The sequence below is a fragment of the Odocoileus virginianus genome, unplaced genomic scaffold, assembly GCF_023699985.2.
Source record: "Odocoileus virginianus isolate 20LAN1187 ecotype Illinois unplaced genomic scaffold, Ovbor_1.2 Unplaced_Contig_172, whole genome shotgun sequence".
Lineage (NCBI taxonomy): Eukaryota > Metazoa > Chordata > Mammalia > Artiodactyla > Cervidae > Odocoileus > Odocoileus virginianus.
This window is the reverse complement of record NW_027224489.1, coordinates 1-20836: the sequence shown is the minus strand read 5'-3', so window position 1 is coordinate 20836 and position 20836 is coordinate 1. Positions and strand designations below refer to the sequence as shown.

General features: G+C 42.6%; 1 protein-coding gene and 1 pseudogene across 6 annotated transcripts; both read right to left on the bottom strand.

Moving 5' to 3' along the window:
- Positions 1-43: 43 nt before the first annotated feature.
- LOC110121859 (zinc finger protein 415-like) lies at positions 44-17280 on the bottom strand. 6 transcript variants are annotated; one of them, XM_020869151.2, is made up of 5 exons: positions 17086-17280; positions 15872-15958; positions 13047-13102; positions 12436-12562; positions 3850-7573 (listed from the first exon to the last, which is right to left on the bottom strand). In XM_020869151.2, the coding sequence occupies exons 4-5, from the start codon at positions 12507-12509 to the stop codon at positions 6487-6489; spliced, it is 1161 nt and encodes a 386-aa protein (XP_020724810.2). In that variant the 5' UTR covers positions 12510-12562; positions 13047-13102; positions 15872-15958; positions 17086-17280; the 3' UTR covers positions 3850-6486. The 6 variants fall into 6 exon arrangements, 4 of the variants coding, with proteins under 4 accessions (XP_020724810.2, XP_070320830.1, XP_070320831.1 ...); XR_002309060.2 differs by lacking the exon at positions 3850-7573 and adding an exon at positions 44-971 and having other exon boundaries at positions 15872-17280; XM_070464729.1 differs by having other exon boundaries at positions 12436-12875; positions 15872-17280.
- A 544-nt stretch (positions 17281-17824) lies between these two features.
- Positions 17825-18127, bottom strand: LOC110121869 (bolA-like protein 3 pseudogene; annotated as a pseudogene).
- Between the last annotated feature and the right edge of the window lie 2709 nt (positions 18128-20836).

The window sequence follows — 20836 nt, the reverse complement described above, 5'->3', positions numbered from 1 at the left end:
TAAACTAGGTGTTTTCTTTTTCTTGAAAGGAAAGAATGAAGCATTTTATTTTGTTTGTTTTATCATGTTAAATGTTCTTTTATTTTCCCATTTCTCAAAGAAATGCCTTTAATTTCACAAGATCTAATGTCATACCTCCGTTATTCTCTGGTAAAGAGCTGAGACCAGAAATATCCATTTGTGTGTGCACAGTAAACACATACACACAATTCATGTCTTTGGTAAAACCACAGTAGAAAATATGTCTATTTTAGTACACGATGTCCCATACATAAAACCCTCCAAGATGTATTTCTCTTTGAATTCAGAGAAAGGGAGGGGAGGTGATTTTTGCTAATTAACTTTTATTTTTACAGTTTCCTCATTTTTATTTTTTAATTATTTTATGTATTTATTTGAATTATTTAATTTTTATTTTAATTTATTTTAATAAACTAATTTATAATATTGTGATGGTTTTTGCCACACATCAAGAGGAACTGGACATGTGTCCCCCATCCTGAACCCCCTTCCACCTCTCTCCTCACCTATCTCTCTGGGTTGTTCCAGAGCACTGGCTTTGGGTGCCCTGCTTCATGCATCAAACTTGCACTGATCATCTATTTTACATATGGTAATATACATGTTTCAATGCTATTCTCTCAAATCATCCCACCCTCGCCTTCTCCCACTGAGTCCAAAAGTCTGTTCTTTACATCTGTGTCTCCTTTGCTGCCCTGCATGTAGGATCATTGGTACCATCTTTCTAAATTCCATATATATGCATTAATATATAGTATTTGTCTTTCTCTTTCTGACTTATTTCACTCTGTATAATAGGTTCTAGGTTCATCTACCTCATTAGAACTGATAAACGAGGTGACATTTTTGCTAAGTATGGCACAAAATAGTCTAAGATGATTTACTACTTACCAAAGAAAATTTCAAATGTACGAGATGAAGGGAAGAAAGCATTCAGGCAAGGAATGAATCTGAAAAAAATTTGAAAAAAAAGAATTGTGAATTATTTTTAATCTAAAAATCTGGTGTCAAAGTTTAAAAAAACAGAATAATCATATTTACAAAAGGGTGATTAAGACTAGAATACTGGAAACTAAAAACACTTAATTCTGAAGTTAAAAATGATTACAGACACTGAATGAATGAAGACCTATTCCAAGCTACAAAAAGCACTATACATAAAGAAAGGAGAAAATGTGAATCCATTAAAAAAAAAAGTGTTCCTTTAAAAATGCTACCCAATAGTGATACAGTGGATAAGAATCTGCCTGACAATGCAGGGGACATGGGTTCTATCCCTGCTTCAGGAAGATCCCACAAGTACAAACAACTACGCCTGTGCACAACTACTGAGCTTGTGCTTTAGAACCTGGGAGCCACAACTCCTGAGCCCACCGCACAGAACCGAAGACAGCACAGCCAAAAAAAATTAATTAAAAAAAAAAAAAAGCTACCACAGAGTGACAGAGTCAGTCATTTCTTGCCCCAGGTCTATTCTTCCTCGACATCTATAGGAAAAGAAAAGGAAAAGCCAGGAAAAGAGAAGAGGGTCACTCAGAAGTCAGTGAATCAAGCCACTGCCCCAGGCTCAACAGGGTTTGCAAATGAAAGTCATCTTCTGCCACAAGTAATAAAAAAAGACACAAGCCTTATAGACAGGAGTTTTGAAATTCTCATCCTCCTCTGTAGAACTAAAATCATCTGTATCCAAACAACTGGACACACCTGGATCGAGCTTACCCCTCTGTTCACCTATCTCCCTTATTTCATCTGGGTCTCTTTTTCTCCCCCTCTGCTCTCCTGTTCCTCTCCTATTTCCTCCCTCACACGTGTCCTGTCCCAGGCTGCTGCAATTCGTTCCCCCTCGAAACGCCCTCTCTCCAACCTTCCTGAGTCTTTCAAAAATCCATACCTATGTCTGCCTCCTTCCCCCATTTCAGCTCCCTCTCTGCGCCCCAGATTACTCCCCTTCTCTGGCTGTGATTCTCTCTTCCTCCCCACTCTCTGGAAGGCCATGTGGCTATGCTTCCTTCCAGCCCTCTCTTCCTCTGCTCCTTACCCTTTGGCCTCTTTCTCTGCCAGCACCATGATAAAACTGGCCACCTCAAATTGAGACTTGAACCCACATGGCGGGACTCCAACCGGGTGAAAACACAACTCGGGACTCTAACCCAAGAAGCCTGGACTCAAACCCGGCCAAAACCCAGTTAGGGACTCTCCACCTCTGACGTCCCTCATCACCCGTCGCCTCCCTGCTCCCATCACTGATACAGGGCAGCTCTCCCTATGCTGTTTTCCAATCCCTGGAGATCTGGCTTTCTAATTTATTGATACTTCTCTATTTTACCCACTTGGCTATTTTCAAGGCTTAACCTCTTTGACTTGACTATCCCTTTGCAATCCCTCAGCCAGTCTCAGAGTTCGCGTTGGTTCTCCCTGACGCTTTTCTCCTCAGTTTCAGTTATTTCTCTCAGTTCTTCTGACTCTGCTTCTCCTGATCCTCCCGCCTCCTGTATTTACTGAGTGGGCGACAGAACGAGACGCCCCCGGAGCGGAAGAGCACCTTCTCCGACCCAGTTGAATTGGACATGCAACAGCACTGGCTGTCACATACCTGGCCCAGGTCACCTACCTACGCGGGGTGAGGGGACGGGCTGACAGGAAAGGGGGGCCCTGCGGGGCAGAAGGAGCGGCCTGAGGAGACGCGAGGTCAGAGGGACTGGGAGGGAAGGGGTCTCAGGAGCGGGGCGGGCTCTCCGGAATCCCGGGGCCGGGCAGAGGGCGCGGCCTCTCCGGGAGCGGGGGCGACGGGCTCTGCCTCAAGCGGTCGGGAAGGCGACGCGGCGGGGCGCGACTCCAATTCGCGAGAGAGGGCTTTACTTGGCAAGGCCAGAGGTTAAAAAAAGTGTTTTAAGCAGGAAAATGTCGCCAGAGGCGGTGGCTACGCGGACCGAGGACCGAAACCGCCTCAGAAACTCTTAAAACCCAAACGAAAAGATAACTGGGCCGCAATGGCAGCGGCAGCGTTTATTCGGGGCCGAGCACCGGGTGCCAGGGTTTTCAGGTCGCTGAGAATTCCCACACCCTGAGGACGAGTGAGCCGGCGGGGCCGGGAGGGTAGGGGGGGTGGCGGGCTCTGCAAACTTACCCTAGAAGGAACCTTAGGCGCCGCTCGGGGACCTCGGCTCCGCGCTCTCCAACTTCCGGGTCCGTGTGAAAGGGCTTTTGGTATTAGAACCGCAGCTTCCGACGAGGGGCGGGGCGAGCACCCGCTGCGCGCACTGCTCGTGGGAGGGGCGGGGCGCCGAGGGGGGCGGGGCCTGTTACCTTGACAGGATTAAGTTACATCTGTAACACTGCTCAGGTAAAAGCTTCAAGTTATGTCAGAAGCCAAGATACTTCCTCTGAAGACTAAAAGGGTTTATTCTCAATAAAAAGCTGTTTTTCACAGCATGTTGTGCTCAGATCCTGCTAGTGAGGCTGAAGCAATTCAGGGATCTGGGAACTTGGGCAGTTGTAAGAAACAAGAATGGGACTAGTCTCTATATTACAAATACAAAACTCTCCCTGGGTAGAAATGGGCTATTCCCTACTGACACCCTACAAAACAGCAAACTCAGCATAGTGCTGAGTTCAACAATCTCAGGGTCAGTACCTGGGTGTCTGAGATGGAGGACTTAAGGGATGTGATCATTTGGGTCACTAACCACAGCCTTAAAAACAGCAAGACAGAGTTAGGGTCATTCTCCCCCGCCCCCCGCCCTTGCGGAGGGCTATAGAGCACTTCTCCCATAATTTTTGTAGGTCTTGTGAGATAAACAAGACTAACAAAAAAAAAAAAAAAACGTGTTTTAATTATTTCCCTTTCTAAACCCAACTCTTTAAACAGTGACATAAAGGGGGTTGTATAAGCAACTCTTACAATGACAAATATCATTGTGTAAGTTTAAGCTACAGAGAAAAATTAACTGATATGTACACTGTGAAACGATTATCACAATAAGTTTACCTAGCATCCATAATTTTGTATAGATAACCTAAAAAGAGAAAGCAAAATAGGAGAAAAAAACATTTTTTTTCTTTTGATGAGAACTGCATTATTCTTTACAATGCTCTATCCTATACTTTGGAGGAAGTGCTTAGTCACTCAGCTGTGTCGGATTCTTTGTGACTCCATGGACCCAGCCTGCCAGGCTCCTCTGTCCGTGGGACTCTCCAGGCCAGAATACTTGAGTGGGTTGCCATGCCCTCCTCCAGGGGATCTTCCCAACCCAGGGATCGAACCCAGGTCTTGTGCATTGCAGGCGAATTCTGTACTGTCTGAGCCACCAGGGAAGCCCGACTGTTAAGTATCTTTCCCAAAAACTTGTTTAGGAAATTACACTAAACTAAATAATATCCATAATGTAATTTCAAATTGATCATATGTTCAGTATGAACAGAATTAGAAATTTTCACTTTCTATTTGCAAGTTGTAATATATTTTAGGTCTTTATTTTCTAAAGCGATGACAAATCTAGACAGCATATTAAAAAGGAGAGACATTACTTTGCCCACAAAGGTCTGTATAGTAAAGCTATGGTTTTTCCAGTAGTCATGTATGGATATGAGAGCTGGACCATAAAGAAGGCTGAGTGGTAAAGAACTGATGCTTTTGAACTGTGGTGTTGGAGAAGACTCTTGAGAGTCCCTTGGACTGCAAGGAGATCAAACCAGTCAATCCTAAAGGAGATCAATCCTGAATATTCACTGGAAGGGTTGATGTTGAAGCTGAAGCTCCAGTACTTTGGTCACCTGATGTGAAGAGCCGACTCATTAAAAAAGACCCTGATGCTGGGAAAGATTGAAAGTGGGAGAAGGGGACGACAGAGAATGAGATGGTTAGATGGCATCAATATGAGTTTGAGCAAGCTCTGGGAGATGGTGAAAGACAGGGAAGCCTGGCATGCTGCAGTCCATGGAGTTGCAAAGAGTCAGACATGACTGAGCAACTGAACAACAACGTTCTCTCAAATGTGGGTAACAAAGTCTGAAAAATACAGTCTTCCGAAGATTTGGGATTTATGGATGAACTCCATACCCCCATCAAACCATGGGATCTAATCAACATTTTCAGAACATTCAAAAACTGCAGATTATATGCTATTTTCAAAAACACATGTCAAAATATATCTATCTTAGCAATATCTTCTTAGATGCACTTCTAGTAGCCAACTCCCACACTTAGGTTTGTTTCAGAGCAGGCTGTTTGATACGAAATCTCGTAGGCATTCTTTTCCTTATAGCTGAGTCAAAATCCTCAGCATGATCAGAAGCTCCCATCACTAGGACTTGGCACCTGGGATCTGTATCCAGTCCATCCCAAAGACTCATAAACCGAGCTTTCATCATGGCTAGGCTCCATGGTCAGAAACTGAACATTCTCATGATCAGATTGCTCAAGTCCTAATACCTGAACTCAACGTAAAGGTTTTCCCACACTCATTGCATTTGGGAGGTGTTCTCCAGTATGTTCCCCAACTTGTGATCTTTGGGTAAAAGCCATGCCACACAGTTTACATCTGTGTGCTTTCTCTTCAAGATAATTATTCTGCCATCTAGTGATAAATGAATAATAACATGAAGTCTCGCCATATTCACTGCAATTTAAATCATGAAGTATTTGGTAAATCTAAGGCACAACCTAAAAGCTATTCAAAATTCAGTAGATTAGTACTGTTTGGTGCAGTACAAACAACTTGACTACTGGTGCAAGGGGCACCAATGAGAATAGGTTGCTCACATTCCTGGCACTGGTGATGAACTTTTTTAGAATGAGTAGATTTTCAACGGCCTGACCACATTCAATATCATCTTGCTCAATCCAGTGTGAATATTCTCATGAAGCATAAGATATGAACCACTGCCAAAAGCACTGCAACCTCAATTGTATTTTCAAGGGCTCTCACCTCTGTACATCATCTGATGGCAAGTTAGGCTTGAAAGTACACTGAAGAATTTACCACACTCATTACATTTCTAATGTTTCTTTCCAATATGGATCAAAAGGTATGCATTCAGACTAAGTACTCTGAGACACTCACTACATTTGTAATGTTCCACTCTTCTATGAATTATCTGATTGTGAGGCTTCCACACACAAAAAGCTTTGCCACACTCATGACATTTGTAGTTTCTTTTGAACTCTGAGAGTTAAAGATCAACATATATCACACTTGGATGATGTCTCTCATTTATGGATTTTCTGATGTTTAGTGAGGTTTGAGACCTGAGTAAAGGCTTTTTCACACTCAAAACATTTGAAAGGTCTCTCTACAAAATGTACTCTCCAATGACTTGTAAGGAGTGAATCTCAACTGAAAGACCTGCCACACGTTACATTTGTAAGGTTTCTCTCCTGTATGTATTCTCCAATGAAGCTGAAGACGTATTTTTTTACTAAAGGCTTTTCTGCACTCATTACATTTGTAAGGTTTCTCTCCAGTATTAATTACTTTGATGCTTTGCAGGGGTTGCCTTTTCACTAAAGTCCTTTCTACATTGATTACATTTGTAAGGTTTCTCTCCCATAGGGATTCTCTGACGAATTAAAAGGTGTGAACTGTGGCTAAACAACTTACCACAAAAATTACATTTATAACCTTCTCCCACTTTACTTTGCTTCTCTCCACTATGAACTCTCTGATGATCTATGAGGTTTGATTTTTGACTAAAGTCACTGCCACATACATCACATTTATATAATTTATATCCTATATGAATTATCTGGTGTCTAGAGAGATTTGAGGAGCAATTAAAGCTTCTGCCACACTCATTACATTTGAAAGGTTTCTCTCCAGTATGAATTCTTTGATTATTTGCAAGAGTTGTTCTATGACTGAAGACTTTGCCACACTCATCACATTTGTGAGGTTTCTCACCCTTATGAATTCTCTGATGAACTGCAAGGTGTGAATTTGTACTGAAGACCTTGACACATATGTCACATTTATGTAATATCTCATCTAAATAAATTATCTGATGATTCCTGAGAGCTGAGACATGACTAAAGCTTTTCCTACACTCAATATACTTGGAAGCTCTTTTCCAGTATGCTGTTGGATCTTGTGTCAGTAATAAAGGATGCAAAAAATCATTCCCAAATATATTAGAAAGGTTAGTTTGGACACTAGGAGATATTCCTTGAAGTGGTGAAAGTGACAAACTACTGTTGACAGACCTCATAACTTCATTACATTCAGAAATTATCCCGTCAGTTTGAAATATCTGCAGTTTATCCTGCATGTTTAATCCAAGCCTATTTACAAAGGACTTGATTTCCACATACTTTCTACACTGTTGACCTCTGTCATCAGTGAGATTTCCACCATGAGTTATAGGCATTCCTTTGTTATTTCTTCCACCACTTCTGCAATGACACTCAAAGTCATACATGTCTTCCTGGATTTCCCTGAAGTAAAAATGTTTGATTTCATGAGTTTTAGGTCTTCCCAAGATTGCTGTTTGGAATACTTCTCCTGTATCATGTCTGCTTTGGGTTGTAATTGGTTGACCACATGTATTGTATAGATATCTACAAGACATAAAGATTCCATTCACTAAAATTCATCAATAAGTGTCTCAGTGTCTATTACAACAAAAGTAATACTTATATCACAGTTATGAAACTTTTTCCAATTATGTAATATTTTTCATTTTCAAAAAATTTTGAAACTTTCCAAATATGAACTTAAAATTCTGAGAAATACTAGAGCAATAAACTTTTTTACTAAAAATAAGAGTTTTAAAAGATAGTTCAATTTGATTTTAGGGAAGAATACTTGCAAACAGCCTATGCAAAAACACTTATACTAGAAAAACATGTCAGCTCACAAAAAAAAAAAAAACGCAATTTTTCCACCATGACTTCAAAGCATGTACAATTAACAGTAAACATACTGCAGTCTCATAATTGAGTAGAAAAATGTATTCTACTATAGATATATTCTGCATACTTACTGTACACAAATAAATGCTAATGAACACACAATATATTGTAATGCTAAAAAATCCAAAATGAGCTTATCTAATAATATGCTGCTGTTTAGAATTGTTAATATATATACCATAGAGAAAAAAAATTCAATACAGTTTTTATGAAACAAAGTATCTTTCTAAATATGTCCTACAAAATGACATACCCATAATAGGCATTTTGCAACATTAACATGTTAAAAAAAAAGTATAGAAATAATTAAAGACTTCAAAAAAGTTACAAGATACAACATCAGCATGCAAACCCAATTGGGTTTCTAAACATTAAAAATGAACAATCAAAGTAATTCAAAGTAATTCAATTGACAAGAAAATTAAAAAGAATACTTAATTATAACATTATACAAGAAGAGAAGAATGTTTATATTGCAAACTAAAGAGTTCTGAAAAATATGAGAGAAGAATCAAATAAATGTCAATACCCCATGCTTCACGGATATAAAGTTGATATTGTCAAGATGTCAATACTAGTCAAAGTTAACAAAAGATTCAAAACAATCCCTAGTGAAATCCGAACACTGCTTTGCTTAAGCAACAGATGAATCAATCCTACAATTCCTGTGGAATCACAGAAGACAATGAATAGCAAAAACAAACTGGAAAGCAAAGTCAGACATCTCACATTTCTTTATTTCAAAACTGATTCTAAAACTATACTAATCAAAGCAGTATGGTACTGATATAAAGACAGACACCTGGGGAACCCAACAGATTCAGAAAAATACTTCTGTCTGTTAGGTCACATGATGTTCCACAATAGTGTTAAGACCAAGTAATGGGGGAAGGGCAATCTATGGAACAAAAGGGTGTTGTGAAAACTGGATATTCACATATAGAATTGAGCTGGAGCATTATTAGACACTATAGACAAAAATTAACTCAAAATGCTTCAAAGACCTAAAACTCAGTCCCTAGTGTATAAGGCTCCTATAAGTAAATGAACAGAAAATGATTCTCAACAGTGGATTCACCAATGATTTAACAGATACAACACCAAAAGCTCACGCCAACAAAATAAAAAGAGATAAATTGCACACATCCTAATTATCAAACATTGTGCAGTAAACCATCCTCAGCAATGAAAAAACAATGTACACTATAACACAAAAAATTTGCCAATCATATATCCAATAATAGTTTAACATCAAGAATACATAAATAACTCTAAAAAGTACTGATCACCAATTCCACCATAGGGGTGGGGGAAGCTTTCTCAACCAACCATCCCACCTATTGCAAATAAAATACAAAGAGTAACATAAAATAGAAACTTAATGATCAAAATAAAAGACAATCACTTATAATGTATAAAAATATAAAGAAAGGAAAGTAGCAATGCCTTGAAAAAAAGTGATGGTTCATCACTGAAGTTATCAATCCACTACATAAGCTCTGTCATTAAGTTGCTACAAAATTAAGTGTGGAGGCAGAATGATCAATAGCACACAGGTGACAAGCATGCAGCATCAGTAATAGTTTAGTCAACAGCCTCACAAACATGAGGGTGTGAACCTGGACAATACCGTTTCTTAGGAGAAGTTCCTACACCTCTTGGGTGAGGCTCAAAGGGCATGGTGATAATACACATGGTGATAGTGAACAACACTATCACAGTGCCCTTCACACAGGCTTTTCTGACATCACTCAAAGCCAGAAAAAGATGTACAGGTGAAGGTCTTCAGATACTTTCTCATATCACAGAACACGCTGACCACTATACTAAGAAGCTTCAAGTGGTAATTCTGTATGCAGCAGGAAAATATTACAACCAATAAGGGAAAGTATTCTCCTTTAAAAATTTTCTCTTACCCAGTAAACCCACACCACAGAGAGTCCATGAGGAGCTGCCCCTTAAACACAGGCGGATTACCACAGCAAAGAAGCTGGACATGACTTCAGACACTAGAACCATACACTTCAAAATCAAATTTAAAAGGAAAAATTATACAAACTAAGGAGAAAGCAAAGTCAGGAAGAGTCTACACTCCCAGACTAGATAGACCAGTACAAGAGTGGAAGACTACAAGATGTGGGGGTCTCATAAGACCTTGAGATGGGACTATTTGGTCCACCCAGAGATGCCAAGCTAAAAGCCTGAAAGATTCACACATTTTCCCTTTGTTGGACTGCTGTCCTCAGAGTTTTCCTAAGTGACAGTCACAGAAGATCCAATCCACCAGGCTACTCCACACACCCTGACATGGTATGGCAGCAAAAGGAGAACAGCAGAAATGGCTGAGGGATCTCAAGAAGCAGACAGGGACTGAGGCAGTTCCATACAGGTTCTGAGGGGCCAGATAAAATTATACAGCAGCCAGTATTTTCCCATCTTCTGATTATATCTTCCAAATATGACAACTGTGATGAAAGCAGCACAGGATCAGGGGTTAGATGCTTGGGGCATCAGCTCTAATTTATATGGACTAAGAACTGAGTAGCCAATAGAACCATGCCCACAAAGAGAGAACAGGGGGCAAGACAACCCAGTAAGGCAGCCCACCTCATGCTCCTCAAACTCAAGCCACAACCAGCTCACAGCAGGGAGATGGTGAGGGTTATGGATCTTGATAAAAACCTTGCCTTTGTGTCTGATGGAGCTGCAGCACCACTGGAGGGTGAAAGAATACATGATACATGTTGAAGGACAAACTGATAACTCGGGGAAAAGTTAAGTTTCCTCTGAGAGTTTAATAAACAAACTTCTCTTTTACCAAAGATCTGAGAGAGTCAATTCCTAGGTAGGTTGATAAGTCTGGGGTACCGGAGGAGGAGAAAGGGGTCTGGGGCTCTCAAGGAGGAGATAGGGGAGTCTGGAATTCTCAAGGAGGAGAAAAGGACAAAGGTTTTCTTCTTTAAGCCCAGAGCTGATGATTACACAACAAAACAACTCAGCTTAAACTCTGTACTAAGATTATATAACAACAATGTATCCTGCTTGAGGACATGTTTCTCCTTCTTGAGAACCTTCTGACTAATCCTGTCATCTTAAAATGTAAATTGTGGGAGTGGGTCTGGTAAGACCTTTACAACCTTGAGACATTCTTTTGATTTACTGTAATAACCAATTGAAAAAGTATATAGCTCCCTTGCTAAGACTAGTGAGGGGGGGCACTCTCCATCCCCCTTCTGATGTCTATGTCAGAAGCTTTCTCTGTCCCTTTTCATACTTTAATAAAACTCTGCTACACAAAAGCTCTTGAGTGATCAAGCCTGGTCCCTGGTCCCAAAGCTAAATCTTCTTCTGAGATCACGAATCTGACATCATTCACTGTAAGCTATCATCTCTATGTACCATTACAAGAGGTTTCTGTTATGCCCGATGTCCGAATCCCCGAGCGGGAAGAGAGAAGGCCTCCAAGACAATGCAACTCGCAAAAAGGGAAGTTTATTGCTGACTCGAGTCAGGGCTCCTGCCGCATCCAACGCAGTGGTGCGGGGTCAGAGAGCCCCGAGCCCAAGCTGTTACACAAATTTATAGGGTGAGCACACGCCATTGGTAGTTGGTTTAAGCGGATTGGTTACAAGTTTGCAAAGCAATTTCATTGGTCAAAACTTTCGCGCGTGCGGGACTTTCCCCGGGTTTCCGCCCCATTCCTAATTGGCAAACAGCGGTCAGTGTTAAGCTGATTGGTTGTATCCAGGTGGCCTGATAATCTTACCACCCAGAAGTAGGAAGGCCTACTCCTAATCTAAGCTGCCTGCCATGGCGTTACTTCTGCTCGCCTCACAGTTTCCAACCACTATTAATGTGCTTTCTTCTCTGTCCTGAGATCTGATCTCTGTTCACACTTTTGATACATTCCTGTCCATTTGGCATTTTTGTTTTGTTTTGCTATTTTCACACCACTCATCACAATACTAGGCTCTTTCTCTTGCTCCAATATGGAGATGATGTTTAGATCAGAAATAGAAAATCCTGCTTATCAGAACAAAGAAACATAAAATGATTTTGGAAAATGTAAAGTGATTTTGGAAAAACCACAGCTCTTTGTTTAGCTGAGGAGTGAGAACAGTATAGGTGGGTCTGGAAAAATATTCCACAAATTCTTCCACTGCTTTGCCTCCTTGTATATACACAGGGAAGAGTGTAATATATGTATCTAACACCCTTCCAAGAAATAGTGAGTCAAAAGTAAAGGACAGAAAAGAGAAAACTGGATATTTTTTAAAATTTGGCATTCAGTTTTATACATAATTAAGCTCTGGGAAAATCTCTGATGTAACATGAAGTGGGCAGATCATTGGAAAAAAGGGTCATTTTAAATTCGTGATGCCACATCATGTCTGTATCAACAGGGCTCTAAGATCATGCAATGAAAACAGGCCTCCCAAGACACACATAGGGAAAAATGCAAAATACTCAAGGGGAGATTCCAACATCCAAAGAGAAGCTATCCTCACCCACAGAGAGCAGGTTCTTCTAGGTCTCCAGCATCATGTCCCTGTACAAGGCCCTCTGAACAGGGTCCAGGCATTCCCACTTCTCCTGAGAGAATTCAATCACCACATCCTTGAAGGTTAACCATCCCTGAAATGAGAATATATTTCACCAATGGATCATGAGAGAGTTCTTACCTTCATAAAAAATGAAAAGATGATGACAGGGGTAAGGATTTATTCAGATATGTTCTGAAAGAGTTGTGTTAAGGTATTTGGAAGGCTTCCCTGGTGGCTCAGAAGGTAAAGAATCTACCTGCAATACAGGAGACCTGGGTTCAATCCCTGGGTCAGGAAGATCTCCTGGAGAAGGGAATGGCTACCCATTCCAATATTCTTGCCTGGAGAATTCCATGGACATGGTGGGCTACAGTCCACCAGTTGAACACAACTAAGCAGAAAGACTAACACACATTGTGACCCTTAAATTCTTATGCATTTTCATAAATATATCTTTCAATAAATATGTTTTTTTCACTTCTTGTGAAGAATCCATGAAAAATATCTAATAACAAAAGGTTGTCTATGCAGAAGTGTCACATACTATGTTCTACACATTGAGAGATATTCAATACCTAAATGAGTTGCACTCTTGAGTGGTGGCTTCAGAGATGACAAAGTCCAACAATGGCTGTAATGAAAAATCAAAATCATCAATTATGATAATGACAGCAATAGCAATGACTGAAACTGTTTGAATACTTTAAGTCAAGAAGCTAAGTAATGACACTTATGCCTCAAAGAAATCAAGAAAATTTTTGAACATCTACATGAAACTGAAAATACAACATTCCACAATTTATAACATGCAGTGAAGGTTATAATAAAAGAGAAGTCTACATGGCTAAGAAACTTCTCAGGTGGTTCAGTGGTAAACAACATGCTTGCCAATGCAGGAGACCCAGGAGATTTAGGTTTGATCCCTGGGTTGGGAAGATCCCTGGAGAAGGAAATGACGACTCACTTAAGTATTCTTTCTTGGGAAATTCCATGAACAGAAGAGCCGGATGGGCTACAGTCCATGGGATGCAAAGAGTCAAGACACGATAGAGCACACACACACACGCACGTGGCTAAATGGTTACCACAAAAAGGAAAAAGAAGTCCAATCAGAAACTATTTTTACATCATAAGGAAGGAGAAAGAGAACAAACTAAATTCAGCTTTGGCAGAACAAAAGAATTAAAATAAGAAAGATTCAGATCCTGCAAACCCACTCCTGGGCATTTATCTGAAGAAAACCATAATTCAAAAAGACAGTGCACCCTAATGTTCACTGCAGCACTATTTACAATAGGCAAGGCATGGAAACAATCTAAATGCCCAGCAACAGAGGAACGGATAAAGAAGTGGTACATATATACAAGAATATCAGACTGTCCAACTCTTTGTGATCCACAGACTATACAGTCCATGGAATTCTCCAGGCCAGAATACTGGAGTGGGTAGCCTTTCCCTTCTCCAGGGGATCTTCCCAACCCAGGGATCAAACCCAGGTCTCCTGCATTGCAGGCAGATTCTTTACCAAATGAGCTATCAGGGAAGCCCAAATGAAATATTAACTCCTGCATTTAAAAAAAAAAAAGGAATGAAAGAATGCCATTTGCAGCTACATGCATGGAACTAGAGGAGGAGGCAATGGCAACCCACTCCAATACTCTTGCCTGGCAAATCCCACGGACGGAGGAGCCTCGTGGGCTACAGTCCGTAAGAACTCAAAGAGTCAGACATGACTGAGCAACTTCACTTTCATGCACTGGAGAAGGAAATGGCAGCCCACTCCAGGGTTCTTGCCTGGACACTCCCAGGGATGGGGGAGCCTGGTGGGTTGCCGTCTATGGGGTTGCACAGAGTTGGACACGACTGACGTGACTTAGCAGCAGCAGCATGAAACTAGAGATTATCATGTTATGACCAACCTAGATAGCATATTAAAAAGCAGAGACATTACTTTGCCAACAAAGGTCCATCTAGTCAAGGCTATGGTTTTTCCAGTGGTCATGTATGGATGTGAGAGTTGGACTACAAAGAAAGCTGAGCACTGAAGAATTGATGCTTTTGAACTGTGGTGTTGGAGAAGACTCTTGAGAGTCCCTTGGACTGCAAGGAGATCCAACCAGTCCATCCTAAAAGAGACCAGTCCTGGGTGTTCACTGGAAGGACTGATGTTGAAGCTGAAGCTCCAATACTTTGGCCACGTCATGCAAAGAGTTGACTCACTGGAAAAGACCCTGATGCTGGGAGGGATTGAGGGCAGGAGGAGAAGGGGACAACAGAGGATGAGATGGCTGGATGGCATCACCGACTCGATGGACATGAGTCTGAGTAAACTCCGGGAGTTGGTGATGGATAGGGAGGCCTGGCGTGCTCCGATTCATGTGTTGCAGGGAGTCAGACACGACTGAGCAACTGAACTGAACTGAACTGTTTGCAGAAATAGAAAAAAACTTGCAAGAAGTCATAGTGACTCTCAAGGACCACAAATTGAAAAAATACTCTTCAGTAAGTAGAAGGAATAAAGATGAAGGCCACCATTTTTAAAATTTCAAGCCATATCACAATATAATCCAGATGGTGTAGTACTGGTATAAACAAGGATTTATATACCAAGGGAAGAAAAAGAATACTCAGAAATAACCATTTTCATGTATTTAAAATCTAATGACAAGAATGCTAAGAAAACCCAGTGGAAAAAAGACAAATGCCATAACAAATGGTCAATCTATGGGTTAAACAATGAAGAGGAAACCTCACCTGCATCAAAAGTAAAAACATCTCTATGCCAAACCACAAAATGAACACAGTCAAACGACAAAATCTGAAGAATGAAGGCAATGAAAGTGAATTTCCAACTCTCCGGGATTTAGACTCATGTCACAGTTTCAAAGATGATGGAATAGCACACCCTCTATTACTGATACCTGATTCTGAACTTTCCATCTCATTTCCAATCAAGATTTTGAAGTCAGTGCCTCACTCACTTAGCTTCAATTACCTTAGAACAAATTTCCCTTTTTAGGTCTACTTCCAGATTTTACCATGTACTGTGCATGTTAATACCTGACTTCCTAGGACAGCTTCTTAATCCTGGTTGACAGAGAGCAGACTGCACACCCAGAAGAGCCCGAGGCAATCCCTGCTGCCCGAGAGCACTGAGACCCCTTCTCAAACCCGTGGGTGTGAAGCCCTGCCCAGGGTGGTGTCCTCCACACAAGGTCCAGGCCACTGGGTCATGGGGAGACGGGATCTAAGTGGAGATGACAATCCCTGAGGGAAGTTCCCTGGTGAGTGTGCATGTACAGGTGTCAGGAAGGATACTTCAGAGTCAGAGATGATTAGTAAGTCCAAAGAAGGGCATTTCAGGAAGGACAGACTGAATCAACTGAGAATATGACTTTACCTGAGAAAGAGCCATTCCTGTTTTCTTTCCTTTTTTCCTCCTCTTCCCAGCTTCTTCCTCAGACAATGTAAGCTTTCAGAAGTTGATCTTGCAAGTGGAAAACAGGCTGCTAAGGCTTAGGATCAACATCCCCCCTCCGTTTGCCACAACCACAAAAACAGGAAGACCTCACTATGTGGAACAGTCCTTTACCGTCCACTGTCTCAGGTGGGATTTCTGCCTTCCTATTTCTTCCCTCACACCTGTCCTGCCCCCTCTGCAACTTGTTTCTCCTCTTGCTGCTCTTCTCCCCACCCCCACCCTTCCAATTGTCCTAAACATCTATACATCTCTTTCTCCAACTCTGCTCCCTCTCTGCCTTCTAGTCACACCGCGTCTCTCCCTCTTACACTCCCACTCTGGGGCACTCCAGGTGTCTATCCTTACTTCCCCTTCTCTTCTAGTCAGCACCTATCCCTGTTTCTCTCCTAGGATCACCCCTGTCAGCTCTCCTACCGCAGGCACAGGGCCGCTGTCTTCTTGTCTCCCAACTCCTGGAGATCCCACGCCTTTGTCCATTTCTCTTTCACCCACCCGCTACTTTAAGGGCTAAATCTATTTCATTTTGCCATCCCTTTGCAATTGCCTCAGCCATCCTGGGCGACCCTGTCGGTTCTCTCATTGTTTTCCACTTCTGAATTTGCCTTTCACTCTCAGTCACTGCTTCTTCTGATCCCCCTCGCCCCTGCATCTACAGAAATGATGAGTAAATGAAACGCCCGCCTATCAAAAGAGCACATGTTCCAAAGAGACGGACTCGTGACGGAAAAACACTGGGTGTCACACGTCCAGCCCAGGGGTGAGGAAAACGGACTGACCAGGACGGGAGGCCTGCGGGGCAGAACGATCGGCCTGAGGAGACGCGAGGGCAGAGAGGCTGGGAGCGAGGGGGTCTCGGGGGCCGGGCGGGGTCTCCAGAATCCCAGGACCGGGGAGAGGACGCGGCTTCTCCCGGAGCCGGGCTGTCGACGCGACCTCCAGGGGCCGACAGGGTGAGGCGGTGGAGGTGGGCGTGCCCGAATCCACCTAGCGCCCGGGGACTTTACAAGGCACAGGCGTAGGTACTAACGGTTAAGTTTAAAGCAGGAAAATATCCCGAAAGGCGGTGTCTCCGGGGTCGAAGACCGAAAAGCAAACGGCAAGGATAAGCCTCACAGCGATTTCGAATACTCGACCTGCAACGGCGGCCCCTGGGTTTATTTCGGGCGGAGGGCGGGGTATTGGGATATTACTTGCGCAGAACCACCCGGACCCTGAAGATGGACATGGCGAGAGCGGGTTGGACGGCGAAGCGCGCGGCACACGTTTACACTAGGAGCAAAAAACTCAATGGCTGCCCGGTTCCCTTCTCTCTCAGCCTTCCGCTTCCGCAGGAAACCTGCGCACGCGCGGATTACGAGGCGGAGCTTCCGGGTCGGGAGCTGGGCGGATCGCTGCAGGCGAGGGGCGGGGCGAGGCGCTCCCAGCTCGGCAGAGCGAGAGCAAGGTGGGGCAAGGGCCAGGAAGGTCCTTACCAGTCCTGTGAGGCCCCATAAATTACAGCCTGTTTTTTTTAATCTGTTGCCTTTATCATCTGAATACATACCATATTCTTCTATAATTACAATATGGAAATGTCTATGAACAAAATAAACTTTTTGTCATACGTTGAGGAAAGAACGGTGGTAGTAGTGAAAGTCGCTCAGTCGTGTCCGACTCTGCGACCCCATGATCTGTACAGTCCGTGGAATTCTCCAGGCCAGAATACTGGAGTGGGTAGTCTTTCCCTTCTGCGTGGGATCTTCCCAAGCCAGGGATCTAACGCAGGTCTCCCGCATTGCAGGCGGATTCTTACCAGCTGAGCCACAAGGGAAGCCCCTGTTAGTAAGATTCATCCACTGTTTTAGCAACAACATCTAAGCAGCCAGGGTATGGTCAGTGTCTGGGGACAAACTGAAAAGTCTGCAATCCGTGCATACCTTTGATTTCTTCTTTTAGTGCCTGCTGGCTGCTGGACAGTTCTCTTCTCCTTAAATTCTTCCGATTTAATTTTAATTTTATACATTCCCCCACAGCCTCCTGGAAATTTTGAGGATTTGGGTCACTTTGCGCTCCCCTTTGGAATGCGAGGAAAACATGCAGTGGGCACAGTGGAGAAGAGGAAGGTGGCGGGCTCCGGGGACCAGAGGCACTGCTGCGGCGGGGCTCCACGCCGCCACGCTGGCAGAGGCAGCCGGCCTTCCCAGGTCGTTGTGTTACCTCGTTACACTTTCAAGGCAAAAGCTTCTAACTTTGTAGACCAGTTATGTTGGAAACTAGGATATTTCCTCCTAACAAGTAGAAAAGTTTCAATAAAGATTTTATTTTGCTTTTTAAAATTTTTTGAAATTATGAAAGTATGACAACACATTTACATGAGGCTTTGAAAATAGTTGCAGTTCCACTATGTAATTTTTTAAGTAGACAAATTAACATTTTTAGGTGGAATTTCAATATTAAACTCTCAAAAATTAATAGAATGGACAGGAAAGTAGGATATAGAAGACCTGAAAACAACTGTGAACCAATTCAACATAATTAAGACGTATACAATTTCACACAACAGCAGGATACAAATTTTATTCACGTTCCCATAGACTAATAACCAGGAGACACTGGAACATGACGTTAAACAAGGTGCAAAAGTTTCATGGCCTAAATAAAGGGTATTGAAATCATACAGGGCCTGTTCTCTTAATACTGTGAAACTATGTGAGAAATCAATACCAAGAGGTATTTGAAAATAACCCACATATTGTCAAGTGCAATAAATAAATAAATAAATGGTTTTGTCAGCAGGTTCTTGCCTGTCCTGCTCCTGGCAATTCAGGGGTTGGGAACCTGGGTCTCCAAAAAGTTCCTGTTGGGCGGTAATTGAATGCAAAACATTTCCTCCAATTAGAATAATTTAAGCATCTTAAGAAAACAGGAGATTTTTCTGGATTTCTCTCTGTACTGCAAACTAAAATAAGAAATACAAAACTATCCCTGAGGAAAACGTTCCATTTTACAGTGGCATCCTCTATAACATTTTTCCTCTTTGTTCCTCATTCACCTGGAAGGGCAAATTCCACATGGTTCAGTTCCAGAGAAACAAGGTCAAAACCTACAGTATGAGACTGGAGGACTAAGGTATGTGATAACTTCCATCAGTACCTTTTGCTTTTTCTATTTCAAATTGACAAATTTTACTAACCATTGCTTTAAAAAGAGCAATTTTCATTGATCAGTTGCTAAGTCGAATCTGACTCTTTGCAACTCCATGAACTGCAGCATGCCAGGCTTCCCTGTCCTTCACTATCTCCCAGGGTTTTCTCAAACTTGTGTTCACTGAGTGGGTAATGCCATCCAACCATCTCATCCTCTGTCGCCCTCTTCTCCTGCCCACAATCTTTCCCAGCATCAGGGTCTTTTCCATTGAGTCTGCTCTTTGCATCATGTGTTCAAAAAGAGCAATACATCTTTACAAATTGATGGAAACCGTATTGTTCCTTTAGGACACATTCTAAGCTTCTACTGCTCTCCACACAACAGGCCAATAATTGAGAGACAAGTCGTTGGGGCAGGAAAAGCAACTTTATTCAGAAAGTCAGCAAACTGAAAATATGGTGGACTTGTACCCCAAAAACCATCTTACCCGAGTTGGAACTCAGTGCCCTTTTATACTAAAAAAGGAGGGAGTAAAGTCAAGTCAAATTCCTTTGAACCTAAGGAATCAGTTAAGTAACAGAGCATAAAAGTCCAACAATAAGAGTTCCCTGAGCAACCTAAACTAACATCAAGGAATCTGAAGAGCAATCAGTCAGTTCAGTTCAGGTCAGTCGGTCAGTTGAGTCCGACCCTTTGCAACCTCATGAATCACACCACACCATGCCTCCCTGTCCATCACAAACTCCTGGACTCTACCCAAACCCATGTCCATCCAGTCGGTGATGCCATCCAGCCATCTCATCCTCTGTTGTCCCCTTCTCCTACCCCCAAGCCCTCCGAGCATTAGGGTGTTTTCCAATGAGTCAACTCTTCGCATGAGGTAGCTAAAGCACTGGACTTTCAGCTTGAGCATCAGTCCTTCCAATGAACACCCAGGACTGATCTCCTTTAGGATGGACTGGTTGGATCTCCTTTCAGTCTAAGGAACTCCCAAGAGTCTTCTCCAACACCACAGTTCAAAAGCACCAATTTTTCGGTGCTCAGCTTTCCTCATCGTCCAACACTCACAGCTATACATGACTACTGGAAAAACCATAGCCTTGACTAGATGGATCTTTGTTGGCCAAGTAATGTCTCTGAGGTTTCTCATGATGTACTCTGCATATAAGTGACGTAAGCAGGTTGACAATATACAGCCTTGACGTACTTTTCCTATTTGGGACCAGTCTGTTGTTCCATGTCCAGTTCTAACTGTTGCTTCCTGACCTGCATACAGGTTTCTCAAGAGACAGCTCAGATGGTCAGGTATTGGGATCGAATCCAGGTCTCCCTCGTTGCAGGCGGATTCTTTACCAACTGAGCTGTAAGGGAACCCCTCGGGGATTTTACCAACAGTTATTCTACAGGTTGCATAATGATTCTTGCCCTTCCAAAAGACATCACAAAATCCACTCCATGGAGTCGATGCTGTGGGGAACCTTCTGGATCCCACCTCCAGGACCAATGCACCCATCCCTCCCTGTGGGCTCAGCTCAGGCCTTGATTCTAACACACTGCAGGGTAACAGTCCTCTTCCCAATTCCACTTTCTTCCTTCCTCCACAGGTGTGATCATGACTTTCCCAATCAACCAACGTACGCAAACTTCAGTCACAGCATCTGTGTCCCAGGGAAACTGAGCTAAGACACTATGGCATGCCCACCCTTCCAGGCAACCCACAGTTAGCCATGAGCCCACATCCAGGTCCTCCAGTCAAAG